Source organism: Nerophis lumbriciformis, linkage group LG01, assembly GCF_033978685.3.
Source record: "Nerophis lumbriciformis linkage group LG01, RoL_Nlum_v2.1, whole genome shotgun sequence".
Classification (NCBI taxonomy): Eukaryota; Metazoa; Chordata; class Actinopteri; order Syngnathiformes; family Syngnathidae; genus Nerophis; species Nerophis lumbriciformis.
Genome location: NC_084548.2, coordinates 71,016,466 through 71,032,659, shown reverse-complemented (window position 1 = coordinate 71,032,659; position 16,194 = coordinate 71,016,466). Strand labels below are relative to the sequence as shown.

Genomic DNA, 16,194 nt, shown 5'->3' with positions numbered 1-16,194 from the left:
TTTTCGTCATAACTGTCCCAATACTTTTGTCCAGTTTTAGTTCTAAGTTTCCCAATACGTGTGTCCAGTTTTAGTCCCAAGTGTCCCAATAGTGTTGTCCAGTTTTCGTCCAAAGTGTCCCAATACTTTTGTCCAGTTTTCGTCCAAAGTGTCCCAATACTTTTGTCCAGTTTGCGTCCTAAGTGTCCCAATACTTGTGTCAAGTTTTATTTCCAAGTGTCCCAATACTTTTGTCCAGTTTTCGTCATAAGTGTCCCAATACTTTTGTCCAGTTTTGGTCGTAAGTGTCCCAATACTTTTGTCCAGTTTTAGTCCTAAGTGTCCCAATACTTTTGTCAAGTTGTAGTGTTACGTGTCCCAATACTTTTGTCCAGTGTAAGTATCCCAATACTTTTGTCAAGTGGTAGTCCTAAGTGTCCCAATACTTTTGTCTACGTTTAGTCCGAAGTGTCCCAATACTTTTGTCAAGTTGTAGTTCTTAGTGTCCCAATACTTTGGTCCAGTGTAGGTGTCCCAATACTTTTGTCCAGTTGTCGTCCTAAGTGTCCCAATACTTTTGTCCAGTTTTAGTTGTAATTGTCCCAATACGTATGTCAAGTTTTAGTCCCAAGTGTCCCAATAGTGTTGTCCAGTTTTCGTCCAAAGTGTCCCAATACTTATGTCCAGTTGTCGTCCTAAGTGTCCCAAAACTTTTGTCAAGTTTTATTGCCAAGTGTCCCAATACTTTTGTCCAGTTTTCGTCATAAGTGTCCCAATACTTTTGTCCAGTTTTCGTCCAAAGTGTCCCAATACTTTTGTCCAGTTTGCGTCCTAAGTGTCCCAATACTTGTGTCAAGTTTTATTTCCAAGTGTCCCAATACTTTTGTCCAGTTTTCATCATAAGTGTCCCAATACTTTTGTCCAGTTTTGGTCGTAAGTGTCCCAATACTTTTGTCCAGTTTTCGTCATAAGTGTCCCAATACTTTTGTCCAGTTTGCGTCCTAAGTGTCCCAATACTTTTGTCAAGTTTTATTGCCAAGTGTCCCAATACTTTTGTCCAGTTTTCGTCATAAGTGTCCCAATACTTTTGTCCAGTTTTAGTTCTAAGTGTCCCAAAACGTGTGTCAAGTTTTAATCCCAAGTGTCCCAATAGTGTTGTCCAGTTTTCGTCCAAAGTGTCCCAATACTTTTGTCCAGTTTGCGTCCTAAGTGTCCCAATACTTGTGTCAAGTTTTATTTCCAAGTGTCCCAATACTTTTGTCCAGTTTTCGTCATAAGTGTCCCAATACTTTTGTCCAGTTTTGGTCGTAAGTGTCCCAATACTTTTGTCCAGTTTTAGTCCTAAGTGTCCCAATACTTTTGTCAAGTTGTAGTGTTAAGTGTCCCAATACTTTTGTCAAGTTGTAGTGTTAAGTGTCCCAATACTTTTGTGCAGTGTAAGTATCCCAATACTTTTGTCAAGTGGTAGTCCTAAGTGTCCCAATACTTTTGTCTACGTTTAGTCCGAAGTGTCCCAATACTTTTGTCAAGTTGTAGTTCTTAGTGTCCCAATACTTTGGTCCAGTGTAGGTGTCCCAATACTTTTGTCCAGTTGTCGTCCTAAGTGTCCCAATACTTTTGTCCAGTTTTAGTTGTAATTGTCCCAATACGTATGTCAAGTTTTAGTCCCAAGTGTCCCAATAGTGTTGTCCAGTTTTCGTCCAAAGTGTCCCAATACTTATGTCCAGTTGTCGTCCTAAGTGTCCCAATACTTTTGTCAAGTTTTATTGCCAAGTGTCCCAATACTTTTGTCCAGTTTTCGTCATAAGTGTCCCAATACTTTTGTCCAGTTTTCGTCCAAAGTGTCCCAATACTTTTGTCCAGTTTGCGTCCTAAGTGTCCCAATACTTGTGTCAAGTTTTATTTCCAAGTGTCCCAATACTTTTGTCCAGTTTTCATCATAAGTGTCCCAATACTTTTGTCCAGTTTTGGTCGTAAGTGTCCCAATACTTTTGTCCAGTTTTCGTCATAAGTGTCCCAATACTTTTGTCCAGTTTTAGTTCTAAGTGTCCCAATACGTGTGTCAAGTTTTAATCCCAAGTGTCCCAATAGTGTTGTCCAGTTTTCGTCCAAAGTGTCCCAATACTTTTGTCCAGTTTTCGTCCAAAGTGTCCCAATACTTTTGTCCAGTTTGCGTCCTAAGTGTCCCAATACTTGTGTCAAGTTTTATTTCCAAGTGTCCCAATACTTTTGTCCAGTTTTCGTCATAAGTGTCCCAATACTTTTGTCCAGTTTTGGTCGTAAGTGTCCCAATACTTTTGTCCAGTTTTAGTCCTAAGTGTCCCAATACTTTTGTCAAGTTGTAGTGTTAAGTGTCCCAATACTTTTGTCAAGTTGTAGTGTTAAGTGTCCCAATACTTTTGTCCAGTGTAAGTATCCCAATACTTTTGTCAAGTGGTAGTCCTAAGTGTCCCAATACTTTTGTCTACGTTTAGTCCGAAGTGTCCCAATACTTTTGTCAAGTTGTAGTTCTTAGTGTCCCAATACTTTGGTCCAGTGTAGGTGTCCCAATACTTTTGTCCAGTTGTCGTCCTAAGTGTCCCAATACTTTTGTCCAGTTTTAGTTGTAATTGTCCCAATACGTATGTCAAGTTTTAGTCCCAAGTGTCCCAATAGTGTTGTCCAGTTTTCGTCCAAAGTGTCCCAATACTTATGTCCAGTTGTCGTCCTAAGTGTCCCAATACTTTTGTCAAGTTTTATTGCCAAGTGTCCCAATACTTTTGTCCAGTTTTGGTCATAAGTGTCCCAATACTTTTGTCCAGTTTTCGTCCAAAGTGTCCCAATACTTTTGTCCAGTTTGCGTCCTAAGTGTCCCAATACTTTTGTCCAGTTTTGGTCGTAAGTGTCCCAATACTTTTGTCCAGTTTTCGTCCAAAGTGTCCCAATACTTTTGTCCAGTTTGCGTCCTAAGTGTCCCAATACTTGTGTCAAGTTTTATTTCCAAGTGTCCCAATACTTTTGTCCAGTTTTCGTCATAAGTGTCCCAATACTTTTGTCCAGTTTTGGTCGTAAGTGTCCCAATACTTTTGTCCAGTTTTAGTCCTAAGTGTCCCAATACTTTTGTCAAGTTGTAGTGTTAAGTGTCCCAATACTTTTGTGCAGTGTAAGTATCCCAATACTTTTGTCAAGTGGTAGTCCTAAGTGTCCCAATACTTTTGTCTACGTTTAGTCCGAAGTGTCCCAATACTTTTGTCAAGTTGTAGTTCTTAGTGTCCCAATACTTTGGTCCAGTGTAGGTGTCCCAATACTTTTGTCCAGTTGTCGTCCTAAGTGTCCCAATACTTTTGTCCAGTTTTAGTTGTAATTGTCCCAATACGTATGTCAAGTTTTAGTCCCAAGTGTCCCAATAGTGTTGTCCAGTTTTCGTCCAAAGTGTCCCAATACTTATGTCCAGTTGTCGTCCTAAGTGTCCCAATACTTTTGTCAAGTTTTATTGCCAAGTGTCCCAATACTTTTGTCCAGTTTTCGTCATAAGTGTCCCAATACTTTTGTCCAGTTTTAGTTCTAAGTTTCCCAATACGTGTGTCCAGTTTTAGTCCCAAGTGTCCCAATAGTGTTGTCCAGTTTTCGTCCAAAGTGTCCCAATACTTTTGTCCAGTTTTCGTCCAAAGTGTCCCAATACTTTTGTCCAGTTTGCATCCTAAGTGTCCCAATACTTGTGTCAAGTTTTACTTCCAAGTGTCCCAATACTTTTGTCCAGTTTTCGTCATAAGTGTCCCAATACTTTTGTCCAGTTTTGGTTGTAAGTGTCCCAATACTTTTGTCCAGTTTTAGTCCTAAGTGTCCCAATACTTTTGTCAAGTTGTAGTGTTAAGTGTCCCAATACTTTTGTGCAGTGTAAGTATCCCAATACTTTTGTCAAGTGGTAGTCCTAAGTGTCCCAATACTTTTGTCTACGTTTAGTCCGAAGTGTCCCAATACTTTTGTCAAGTTGTAGTTCTTAGTGTCCCAATACTTTGGTCCAGTGTAGGTGTCCCAATACTTTTGTCCAGTTGTCGTCCTAAGTGTCCCAATACTTTTGTCCAGTTTTAGTTGTAATTGTCCCAATACGTGTGTCAAGTTTTAGTCCCAAGTGTCCCAATAGTGTTGTCCAGTTTTCGTCCAAAGTGTCCCAATACTTATGTCCAGTTGTCGTCCTAAGTGTCCCAATACTTTTGTCAAGTTTTATTGCCAAGTGTCCCAATACTTTTGTCCAGTTTTCGTCATAAGTGTCCCAATACTTTTGTCCAGTTTTAGTTCTAAGTTTCCCAATACGTGTGTCCAGTTTTAGTCCCAAGTGTCCCAATAGTGTTGTCCAGTTTTCGTCCAAAGTGTCCCAATACTTTTGTCCAGTTTTCGTCCAAAGTGTCCCAATACTTTTGTCCAGTTTGCGTCCTAAGTGTCCCAATACTTGTGTCAAGTTTTATTTCCAAGTGTCCCAATACTTTTGTCCAGTTTTCGTCTTAAGTGTCCCAATACTTTTGTCCAGTTTTGGTCGTAAGTGTCCCAATACTTTTGTCCAGTTTTAGTCCTAAGTGTCCCAATACTTTTGTCAAGTTGTAGTGTTACGTGTCCCAATACTTTTGTCCAGTGTAAGTATCCCAATACTTTTGTCAAGTGGTAGTCCTAAGTGTCCCAATACTTTTGTCTACGTTTAGTCCGAAGTGTCCCAATACTTTTGTCAAGTTGTAGTCCTTAGTGTCCCAATACTTTGGTCCAGTGTAGGTGTCCCAATACTTTTGTCCAGTTGTCGTCCTAAGTGTCCCAATACTTTTGTCCAGTTTTAGTTGTAATTGTCCCAATACGTGTGTCAAGTTTTAGTCCCAAGTGTCCCAATAGTGTTGTCCAGTTTTCGTCCAAAGTGTCCCAATACTTATGTCCAGTTGTCGTCCTAAGTGTCCCAATACTTTTGTCAAGTTTTATTGCCAAGTGTCCCAATACTTTTGTCCAGTTTTCGTCATAAGTGTCCCAATACTTTTGTCCAGTTTTCGTCCAAAGTGTCCCAATACTTTTGTCCAGTTTGCGTCCTAAGTGTCCCAATACTTGTGTCAAGTTTTATTTCCAAGTGTCCCAATACTTTTGTCTAGTTTTCATCATAAGTGTCCCAATACTTTTGTCCAGTTTTGGTCGTAAGTGTCCCAATACTTTTGTCCAGTTTTCGTCATAAGTGTCCCAATACTTTTGTCCAGTTTTAGTTCTAAGTGTCCCAATACGTGTGTCAAGTTTTAATCCCAAGTGTCCCAATAGTGTTGTCCAGTTTTCGTCCAAAGTGTCCCAATACTTTTGTCCAGTTTTCGTCCAAAGTGTCCCAATACTTTTGTCCAGTTTGCGTCCTAAGTGTCCCAATACTTGTGTCAAGTTTTATTTCCAAGTGTCCCAATACTTTTGTCCAGTTTTCGTCATAAGTGTCCCAATACTTTTGTCCAGTTTTGGTCGTAAGTGTCCCAATACTTTTGTCCAGTTTTAGTCCTAAGTGTCCCAATACTTTTGTCAAGTTGTAGTGTTAAGTGTCCCAATACTTTTGTCAAGTTGTAGTGTTAAGTGTCCCAATACTTTTGTCCAGTGTAAGTATCCCAATACTTTTGTCAAGTGGTAGTCCTAAGTGTCCCAATACTTTTGTCTACGTTTAGTCCGAAGTGTCCCAATACTTTTGTCAAGTTGTAGTCCTTAGTGTCCCAATACTTTGGTCCAGTGTAGGTGTCCCAATACTTTTGTCCAGTTGTCGTCCTAAGTGTCCCAATACTTTTGTCCAGTTTTAGTTGTAATTGTCCCAATACGTGTGTCAAGTTTTAGTCCCAAGTGTCCCAATAGTGTTGTCCAGTTTTCGTCCAAAGTGTCCCAATACTTATGTCCAGTTGTCGTCCTAAGTGTCCCAATACTTTTGTCAAGTTTTATTGCCAAGTGTCCCAATACTTTTGTCCAGTTTTCGTCATAAGTGTCCCAATACTTTTGTCCAGTTTTAGTTCTAAGTTTCCCAATACGTGTGTCCAGTTTTAGTCCCAAGTGTCCCAATAGTGTTGTCCAGTTTTCGTCCAAAGTGTCCCAATACTTTTGTCCAGTTTTCGTCCAAAGTGTCCCAATACTTTTGTCCAGTTTGCGTCCTAAGTGTCCCAATACTTGTGTCAAGTTTTATTTCCAAGTGTCCCAATACTTTTGTCCAGTTTTCGTCATAAGTGTCCCAATACTTTTGTCCAGTTTTGGTCGTAAGTGTCCCAATACTTTTGTCCAGTTTTAGTCCTAAGTGTCCCAATACTTTTGTCAAGTTGTAGTGTTAAGTGTCCCAATACTTTTGTGCAGTGTAAGTATCCCAATACTTTTGTCAAGTGGTAGTCCTAAGTGTCCCAATACTTTTGTCTACGTTTAGTCCGAAGTGTCCCAATACTTTTGTCAAGTTGTAGTCCTTAGTGTCCCAATACTTTGGTCCAGTGTAGGTGTCCCAATACTTTTGTCCAGTTGTCGTCCTAAGTGTCCCAATACTTTTGTCCAGTTTTAGTTGTAATTGTCCCAATACGTGTGTCAAGTTTTAGTCCCAAGTGTCCCAATAGTGTTGTCCAGTTTTCGTCCAAAGTGTCCCAATACTTATGTCCAGTTGTCGTCCTAAGTGTCCCAATACTTTTGTCAAGTTTTATTGCCAAGTGTCCCAATACTTTTGTCCAGTTTTCGTCATAAGTGTCCCAATACTTTTGTCCAGTTTTAGTTCTAAGTTTCCCAATACGTGTGTCCAGTTTTCGTCCAAACTGTCCCAATACTTTTGTCCAGTTTTCGTCCAAAGTGTCCCAATACTTTTGTCCAGTTTGCGTCCTAAGTGTCCCAATACTTGTGTCAAGTTTTATTTCCAAGTGTCCCAATACTTTTGTCCAGTTTTCGTCATAAGTGTCCCAATACTTTTGTCCAGTTTTGGTCGTAAGTGTCCCAATACTTTTGTCCAGTTTTAGTCCTAAGTGTCCCAATACTTTTGTCAAGTTGTAGTGTTAAGTGTCCCAATACTTTTGTCCAGTGTAAGTATCCCAATACTTTTGTCAAGTGGTAGTCCTAAGTGTCCCAATACTTTTGTCTACGTTTAGTCCGAAGTGTCCCAATACTTTTGTCAAGTTGTAGTTCTTAGTGTCCCAATACTTTGGTCCAGTGTAGGTGTCCCAATACTTTTGTCCAGTTGTCGTCCTAAGTGTCCCAATACTTTTGTCCAGTTTTAGTTGTAATTGTCCCAATACGTATGTCAAGTTTTAGTCCCAAGTGTCCCAATAGTGTTGTCCAGTTTTCGTCCAAAGTGTCCCAATACTTATGTCCAGTTGTCGTCCTAAGTGTCCCAAATACTTTTGTCAAGTTTTATTGCCAAGTGTCCCAATACTTTTGTCCAGTTTTCGTCATAAGTGTCCCAATACTTTTGTCCAGTTTTCGTCCAAAGTGTCCCAATACTTTTGTCCAGTTTGCGTCCTAAGTGTCCCAATACTTGTGTCAAGTTTTATTTCCAAGTGTCCCAATACTTTTGTCCAGTTTTCGTCATAAGTGTCCCAATACTTTTGTCCAGTTTTGGTCGTAAGTGTCCCAATACTTTTGTCCAGTTTTAGTCCTAAGTGTCCCAATACTTTTGTCAAGTTGTAGTGTTACGTGTCCCAATACTTTTGTCCAGTGTAAGTATCCCAATACTTTTGTCAAGTGGTAGTCCTAAGTGTCCCAATACTTTTGTCTACGTTTAGTCCGAAGTGTCCCAATACTTTTGTCAAGTTGTAGTTCTTAGTGTCCCAATACTTTGGTCCAGTGTAGGTGTCCCAATACTTTTGTCCAGTTGTCGTCCTAAGTGTCCCAATACTTTTGTCCAGTTTTAGTTGTAATTGTCCCAATACGTATGTCAAGTTTTAGTCCCAAGTGTCCCAATAGTGTTGTCCAGTTTTCGTCCAAAGTGTCCCAATACTTATGTCCAGTTGTCGTCCTAAGTGTCCCAATACTTTTGTCAAGTTTTATTGCCAAGTGTCCCAATACTTTTGTCCAGTTTTGGTCATAAGTGTCCCAATACTTTTGTCCAGTTTTCGTCCAATGTGTCCCAATACTTTTGTCCAGTTTGCGTCCTAAGTGTCCCAATACTTGTGTCAAGTTTTATTTCCAAGTGTCCCAATACTTTTGTCCAGTTTTCATCATAAGTGTCCCAATACTTTTGTCCAGTTTTGGTCGTAAGTGTCCCAATACTTTTGTCCAGTTTTCGTCATAAGTGTCCCAATACTTTTGTCCAGTTTGCGTCCTAAGTGTCCCAATACTTGTGTCAAGTTTTATTTCCAAGTGTCCCAATACTTTTGTCCAGTTTTCGTCATAAGTGTCCCAATACTTTTGTCCAGTTTTGGTCGTAAGTGTCCCAATACTTTTGTCCAGTTTTAGTCCTAAGTGTCCCAATACTTTTGTCAAGTTGTAGTGTTAAGTGTCCCAATACTTTTGTGCAGTGTAAGTGTCCTAATACTTTTGTCCAGTGTAAGTGTCCCAATACTTTTGTCCAGTGGTAGTCATAAGTGTCCCAATACTTTTGTCTACGTTTAGTCCGAAGTGTCCCAATACTTTTGTCTACGTTTAGTCCGAAGTGTCCCAAAACTTTTGTTCAGAACAAACAAGTAAAATTAGCTAACCTCAATGAACCCAAAAATACCTTAAAATAAGTATATCCTCACTAATAACAAGTGCATTTTGATTGGGGGAAAAAAAGAGACCTTTTTGCTCAATATGTTGAAAAATATTCTTAAATGAAGTAAATGCTAGTGCCAATATCTTGACATAATGATATGCGCTCTGCATTACATTTCTTGAAACCAGCAAACTTATACTAAAAACGAATTTATTGTTCTTAATGGAAAGGCAACAAGGCAACTTTTTTTTATTGTAATTTTGAAGAATTTATCTGAATGTGCACGAACCATTTCTGTTCAAAATTGTTTGTAATGTCACATGCTAAATGTTTTTTTTTTTTTTCATGCTTGAAATAAGAAATGACTACTTTAAAAAAGTACTTTTATACTTGTGAGTGTTGATGACACAGCTTTGCAACAGATGATATTCTAGTTTCAACTTTTGCCAACTTTTTAACAAAAGTGGGACGCTTGTGGAGAACAAATATGGATTCCGAGCAAATATCTCAACATCAATAGCACTAACCAAAATAACAGAGGAAATTACCAATGCAATAGATGGTAAAGAATGTGCGGCCGCAGTATTCATGGACTTAACAAAAGCATTTGACACAATTAATCATGATATTTTAATACGAAAATTAGAACGATATGGCATCAGAGGTTTGGTATTGAATTGGGTAAGAAGTTATTTAACCAACAGGAAGCAATATGTAAAGATGGGTGAAAATATGTCAACACGGCTAGATATATCCTGTGGTGTACCCCAGGGGTCAATACCGGGACCAAGATTGTTCAATCTTTATATAAACGACATTTGTAAGGTTACGAAGGACTTAAAGTTGGTTTTATTTGCAGACGACACAACTGCTTTCTGTTCAGGAGAGAGCACACAGAAGATAATACAAATAATAACAGAAGAAATGAACAAATTAAAAAGATGGTTTGACAAAAACAGACTATCTTTGAATCTCAGTAAAACTAAAATAATGCTATTTGGTAATAGTAGAAAAGAGCATCATACACAAATACAAATAGACTGAGTAGACATAGAAAGGGTAAAAGAAACTAGATTTTTGGGAGTATTAATAGATGATCAAATGAACTGGTAATCTCATATACAAAACATACAACATAAGGTGGCAAAAAACATTTCAATAATGAATAAAGCAAAATATGTCCTGGGCCAAAAATCACTACATATTCTCTACTGCTCGCTAGTGTTACCATATCTGAGTTATTGTGCAGAAATATGGGGAAATAACTACAAATGTGCGCTACATTCGCTAACCGTGTTACAAAAAAGATCAGTTAGAATAATACATCATGTTGGATATAGAGAACACACAAACCCTTTATTTATTAAGTCAGAAATATTAAAGTTTGGTGATTTGGTAAAATTGCAAACAGCTATAACCTGCTACCAAAGAATGTACAACAATTCTTCTCAACTAAAGAGGAGAAATATAACCTTAGAGGAAAAAATAATTTGAAACATTTATATGCACGTACAAACATTTAGAACTTTTAGCATATCAGTATGTGGAATTAAATGATGGAATGGATTAAGTAAAGAAGTTAAAAATTGTACTGATATGATCCAGTTTAAGAGGTTGTTCAAAAATAATAGTGCTTACAGAGTACAAAGAAGAAGAATTATGAGAAATACTTTCAACCTTATTGAAAATAAGATATTCTTCATCTCAGTATGTTAATAATGACTGAATTAATTAATTAATTACATATTACAAAACTGTTGTATACTAATTCATAGATGTTATTTTATTATATAAAAAGGTCAGTAAATGATTCTATATATTTGTAAATGCTTTGAAGTGGGAAAGGGGTAGGATTAAATAAGCTTTGCTTCTTCCTACTCCTTTTCGGGCATGATGTAAAATGAAATTATATGAAATTGTGTGATGTATTATGATGTAAGTGTGTTCATGTTCCAAATAAACTAAAGAAAGAAAAAAGTTTCAAGCATGTTTTACTCAATATAGGTCATCAAATCTCAGCAACAAGCTGTAATATCTTACTGAGATCATTTAGGACCAAAACCCTTAAAACAAGTAAAACACTCTAACATAAAATCTGCCTAGTGAGAAGAATTATCTTATCAGACAGAAAATAAGCAAATATCACCCTTATTTGAGATATTTCATCTTACTTAGATTTCAGTTTTTGCAGTGTGTACGGATGTACTTTGTGGACGCCGTCTGTCCTCAAGTCTTTGCTGTCGTCCAGCATTCTGTTTTTGTTTACTTTCTAGCCAGTTCGGTTTTAGTTTCATTTTCCATAGCCTTCCCTAAGCTTCAATGCCTTTTTTAGGGGCACTCGCCTTTTGTTTATTTTTGGTTTAAGCATTAGATACAATGTTTACAAAGCAATTAGCTACCTGCTTCCACCTACTGATATAGAAGAGTATTACACGGTTACTCTGTCGAGCTCTAGACAGCACCGACACTTCCATCCATCCATTTCCTACCGCTTGTCCCTTTTTACTGGTTGGCATAAAATATTTTTAACCCAAAAAGGTGAAATTACATAATCTCCCACGGCACAGTGGTTGAAAAACACTGCCTTAGAGGACGTCCAACATGTTGTTTCATACCTTCTGCGTCGTCAGCCGCCATAGTGCAGCAGCTTATTTTGCGACACATCAAGTCATCTCCTGGCTCCTTTGACGACAAACCCGAGCACTTTCTTTCAGCCCGAACGAGACTCGGGCCACCGCAACAACTTCTTTCTCCACGGCGCTGAAGTAATTATTGCATTTTCACAACGCCCAAAGAGGTAAACGCGCACAAACGCAGGAAGAGGCGAAGCGACAACATCAGCTCGCCTGGTGTTTACGACACATTACACCAGATTACGGCAGCTGCACACGCATGCGCAATGGTGTAGTCAGAGTGACGTCACACGCACTTTTTGTATTTCTAAAACCATATATTTAGAGATACAAATACATTGTATTATTTATTACATTTAGTATCAGTACTATCAATAATATTAAATACACGTTTTAAAAGTATGAACTATATTTATTTTATAATTGTGAAGGATGTAAATGCACTCACTTTGTAAGGATTATTCTAAAATAACACACCACATTCATCTGTACAAATGAAGCACAATGCCACACCTAACTTGAACAATATTCATGTGTGCTGTACAACAAAGGATAAAAAAATACATTACAACCAAATAAGAAATTAACTGTAGAATGATTAATTTTTTTTGATAAGCTTAAATATTTTGAATTGTAAAATAAAAATAATTAATTACATTTACTATGTATATTGTTAATTATAAATGCATTAACAGTATAAAATATATTTTAATTAATAACTGTAAAGGATATACATTTACTGCCTTTGTAAGTATTATTTAAAAATATTACAAGTTATATTCATCCATACAAATGAAGCGCAATGCCTTTGCTTTGCATTTCCGCACCTAATTTGAATAATATTATTGTTTTGATCAATATATATATATACATATATATATCAACTGTATATAACGTATATATATATATATATATATATATATGTAACTGTAGATTAACAATATTTTTTTTAAATAAATTTAAATGTACTCACTTTATAGGGATTATTGCAAAATAACATAACACATTCATTTATACAAAGGAAGCCTTGATTTGCATTCTGACACCTAATTTGCATATTTACATTTTGTATAATTAATTAAACAAACCACCTGTACTACAAATTAATTCATAACATGTATGAACAGTATAATATAAATGTATACTAAAATACTATACAATTTTATTTCAATTGAACGTATTATTTACGAGTAAATTGTATATACATATATATATATATATATATATATATATATATATATATATATATATATATATATATATATATGTGTATGTATATATGTGTGTATATATATATATATATATGTATATATATACATTTATGTGTATATATATATTTATATACACACATATATACACACACACACACGCACGCACACACACACACAGACACACACACACACACACACGCACACACACACACACACACACACACACACACACACATATATATACAGTATATATATATATATATATATATATATATATATATATATATATATATACATATATATATATATATTTATATATATATATATATATATATATATATATATATATATATGTAACTCTCAGAATAAATTTATATTTATATTTATTATTACACATTCATCTAAGGGGTCGGCAAGTCACATGTTGTATGTGGCCTCTGCTTACACACGCAAGTGACTGCAAGGCATACTTGGTCAACAGCCATACAGGTCACACTGAGGGTGGCCGTATAAACAACTTTGACACTCTTACTAATGTGCGCCACACTGTGAACCCACACCAAACAAGAATGACAAACACATTTCGGGAGAACATCCGCACCTTAACACAACATAAATACAACAGTATTTGCACGGAGGGGGGCGGGGGTGTATAATGTAGCCCGGAAGAGTTAGGGATGCATGGGATTCTGGGTATTTGTTCTGTTGTGTTTATGTTGTGTTTGTCATTCTTGTTTGGTGTGGGTTCACAGTGTGGCGCATATTTGTAACAGTGTTAAAGTTGTTTATACAGGCCACCCTCAGTGTGACCTGTATGGCTGTTGACCAAGTATGACTTGCAGTCACTCACATGTGTCTGCAGAAGCCTCATATGACATGTAACTGGGCTGGCACGCTGTATGTACAGGTTGTAGAGGGCGTTAAAGGCAGTGCCATCGCGGCACGCCCTTATTATTATTGTTCAGGTGAAAATCAGCAGACATTTGAGGGAATAGTTAGGGAGGGTTGGCAAGTGTAACGCTGTCAAGCGCCATTCACATAAAACTCGCGGAATATTACATTTTCATATTAAGGTGCGGGCCCCGTGTCTGAGACCACTGGTTTATACATAGCACAAAGCAAAGAAAAACTTTTTATGCAGTATTAAATTTAAAAAGTGTTTTGTGGCTCCCATTGTTTTCTTTAATTTGTGAAACGGGCATACTTGCCAACCTTGAGACCTCCGATTTCAGGAGGTGGGGGGTGGGGGCGTGGTCGGGGGTGGGGCAGGGTGTGGTTGAGGGCGTGGTTAAGAGGGGAGGAGTATATTGACAGCTAGAATTTGTCATGTCTGTGTAATCATGTTTTGTGTTAAGTCATGTTTTTGTTTAGTTATAGGACTCTTTAGTTTCTGTCTTTTCACTCCCTTGTCTTGTTTCCATGATTACCCATTAGTTTCACCTGTTCCACGTTTGGACTCATTGTGCACTCTTGTTTGTCACCATAGCAACCATTAGTTTTCACCCGTCACGTCACGCACCTGTTTCACGTTTTGAGTCACGCACCTGCTTTCACTAATCATGTCCATAGTATTTAAGTTCATTCATTTTCTGTTGTTCGTCCTGACGACCTCACACCACATTTATGCTCTGTCCATTTTTTCATGTCCATGTTCACGCTGCTCCTTTTTTGTCCATGCCAAGTAAGTTTTCTTTATTCAAGCCATAGTTTGCAAGTTTTGTTTAATTGTTCATAGTTTATTCTCCGCCACTGTGCGCGCTTTTTGTTTGATCTTTTTTTTGTATTTATAGTTAATAAATAAATCATGTACCTTCCTTCCCGTCTCGCCCGCGCCAACTTTCCGTTGCATCCTGGTAAAGCAAACACCCAAGATCAAGTCCTGACAGAATTCACCAAGTCAAGTATTTCATATATATATATATATATATATATATATATATATATATATATATATATATCTCTACATCCTGAAAATATGCAAACAAAACTGTGTTTAGATAATTGATACTTCAAACTTGCATAAATAAATATTAAGGAATATAACATAACTTGGCTTCTGAGAGTTTCAAAATGTAATGAATAAAATGCTAAAGTTGTTGATAAACAAGCAATTATTTTAATAATTAAATATGGTCATTTTAAATGAATTATTATGATAATTTAAAATTAATTATTTCAAAGATGTTTATTTTAATGTATAATTCTAATGCCTGGATGTAATAAGGAGTCAGAAAAAATACACATAAAAATACAATTAATTTTGATGTTTTTAGCAAAATATAGTAAAAATTTATTTAGTTTTTTTTTTTTTTTTTAATTAATAAATATATTTATTTGTAGGTAAGATGAATATAATAATACAATGTATCTCTAGTCTGGATGATTTATTTCTTGTCACCCTGTTGTCCTCCCGTCGTGAAAAAAAGGCTGTCCTCACTCAGGTCCGCATGGAGCTGGAGGGGGCGTGGCCTCCAGCTCCGGCTGAAAATTGGGAGATTTTCGGGAGAATATTTGTCCCGGGAGGTTTTCGGGAGAGGCGCTGAATTTCGGGAGTCTCCCGGAAAATTCGGGAGGGTTGGCAAGTATGGAAACGGGTCAAAATGGCTCTTTGAGTGGTAAAGGTTGCAGACCCCTGGGCTATACATGTAATAAATCATAGAACTTTACTGCCCCCTTGTGCCTGTGTCGTCAACTCCATCCTAGAAACATAGCACTTATAGTCCGAAAAATACGGTAATTCAGGTAACAGGACTGCGATACTGTTAACTTTCTGGAGTCTTCAACACGTCACGTTACTTCTCCGGCCTGACGAACACTGACGGCTGCAGCTTTGCGGCTTTAACGTCAGCTCGTCGTAGCCAGATTTAACATGAGTCGCTACCTTCTGCGAGCACATATTTCCCATGAAGCTGCTCTTACAAGGGACTTACACGCACACACACACACACACACACACACTCACACACACACATGCACACACACTCGGCCATCTTTCAACTAGCGGGGGCAATTTAGTGGCTTGTTGGGGCGAGCGAAGGAGAAAGCCTCTTTATATGTGAATAAGCCGTGAACGTGACTGACACACGGCGCCATTTTCCCTGGCAGCTCCTTAACTGGCTCATTGCTACCAAGAGGAGGACTCGAGACGTTGGCCTGATTCCCGGCCTGCTGAGACAGCACAAAATCCTTGCAGGCAAACACACACACACACATTCTTGTATTTGTTACCTTCTTGAGACCTGCGAAAAATGCCTACCTCTTTAGGACCACCCTTTCTAGATATATAAAGAAGTGTATTTATAACATTAATAATATATATATACTATGCAAATATACCTAAGGTAAACTTCTAGTTATTTTTTAAATTTTTTGGGAATGTTTTGTTTGTAATTGTTTTTTAATCTTCATTATCTACTTCAAGTTATTACAGTATGTCTCTATATACATATTTTTTTTTTAAATTAATTTTGGCCGAAGGGGGCGCATTTCAATTTCTTACACACACCTGTTATTACATATGTTGGCCAGAGGGGGAGCACATCACAATTTTCAGACACACTTGTTATTTCATATGTTGACCAGAGGGGGAGCACTTTTACAACATTAATAATATATACATACTACCTTCTTGAGACCTGCGAAAAATGCCTACCTCTTTAGGACCACCCTTTCTAGATATATAAAGAAGTGTATTTACAACATTAATAATATATACATACTATGCAAATATAAAAAAAGATTGTTG

The 16,194-nt window shown here is 37.2% G+C and overlaps 1 protein-coding gene across 1 annotated transcript in view; it reads right to left on the bottom strand.

The window, feature by feature from the left end:
- Positions 1 to 15,662, bottom strand: part of zfp64 (zinc finger protein 64 homolog (mouse)) — a 39,167-nt gene extending 23,505 nt beyond the window's left edge. The window contains exons 1-2 of the mRNA XM_061969894.1: positions 15,531 to 15,662; positions 15,246 to 15,333 (exon numbers count right to left, since the gene is read on the bottom strand). Of these exons, the coding sequence (XP_061825878.1) occupies positions 15,246 to 15,333; positions 15,531 to 15,662 (220 nt within the window). The remainder of the gene's footprint in view (positions 1 to 15,245; positions 15,334 to 15,530) is intronic.
- Positions 15,663 to 16,194: the final 532 nt, after the last annotated feature.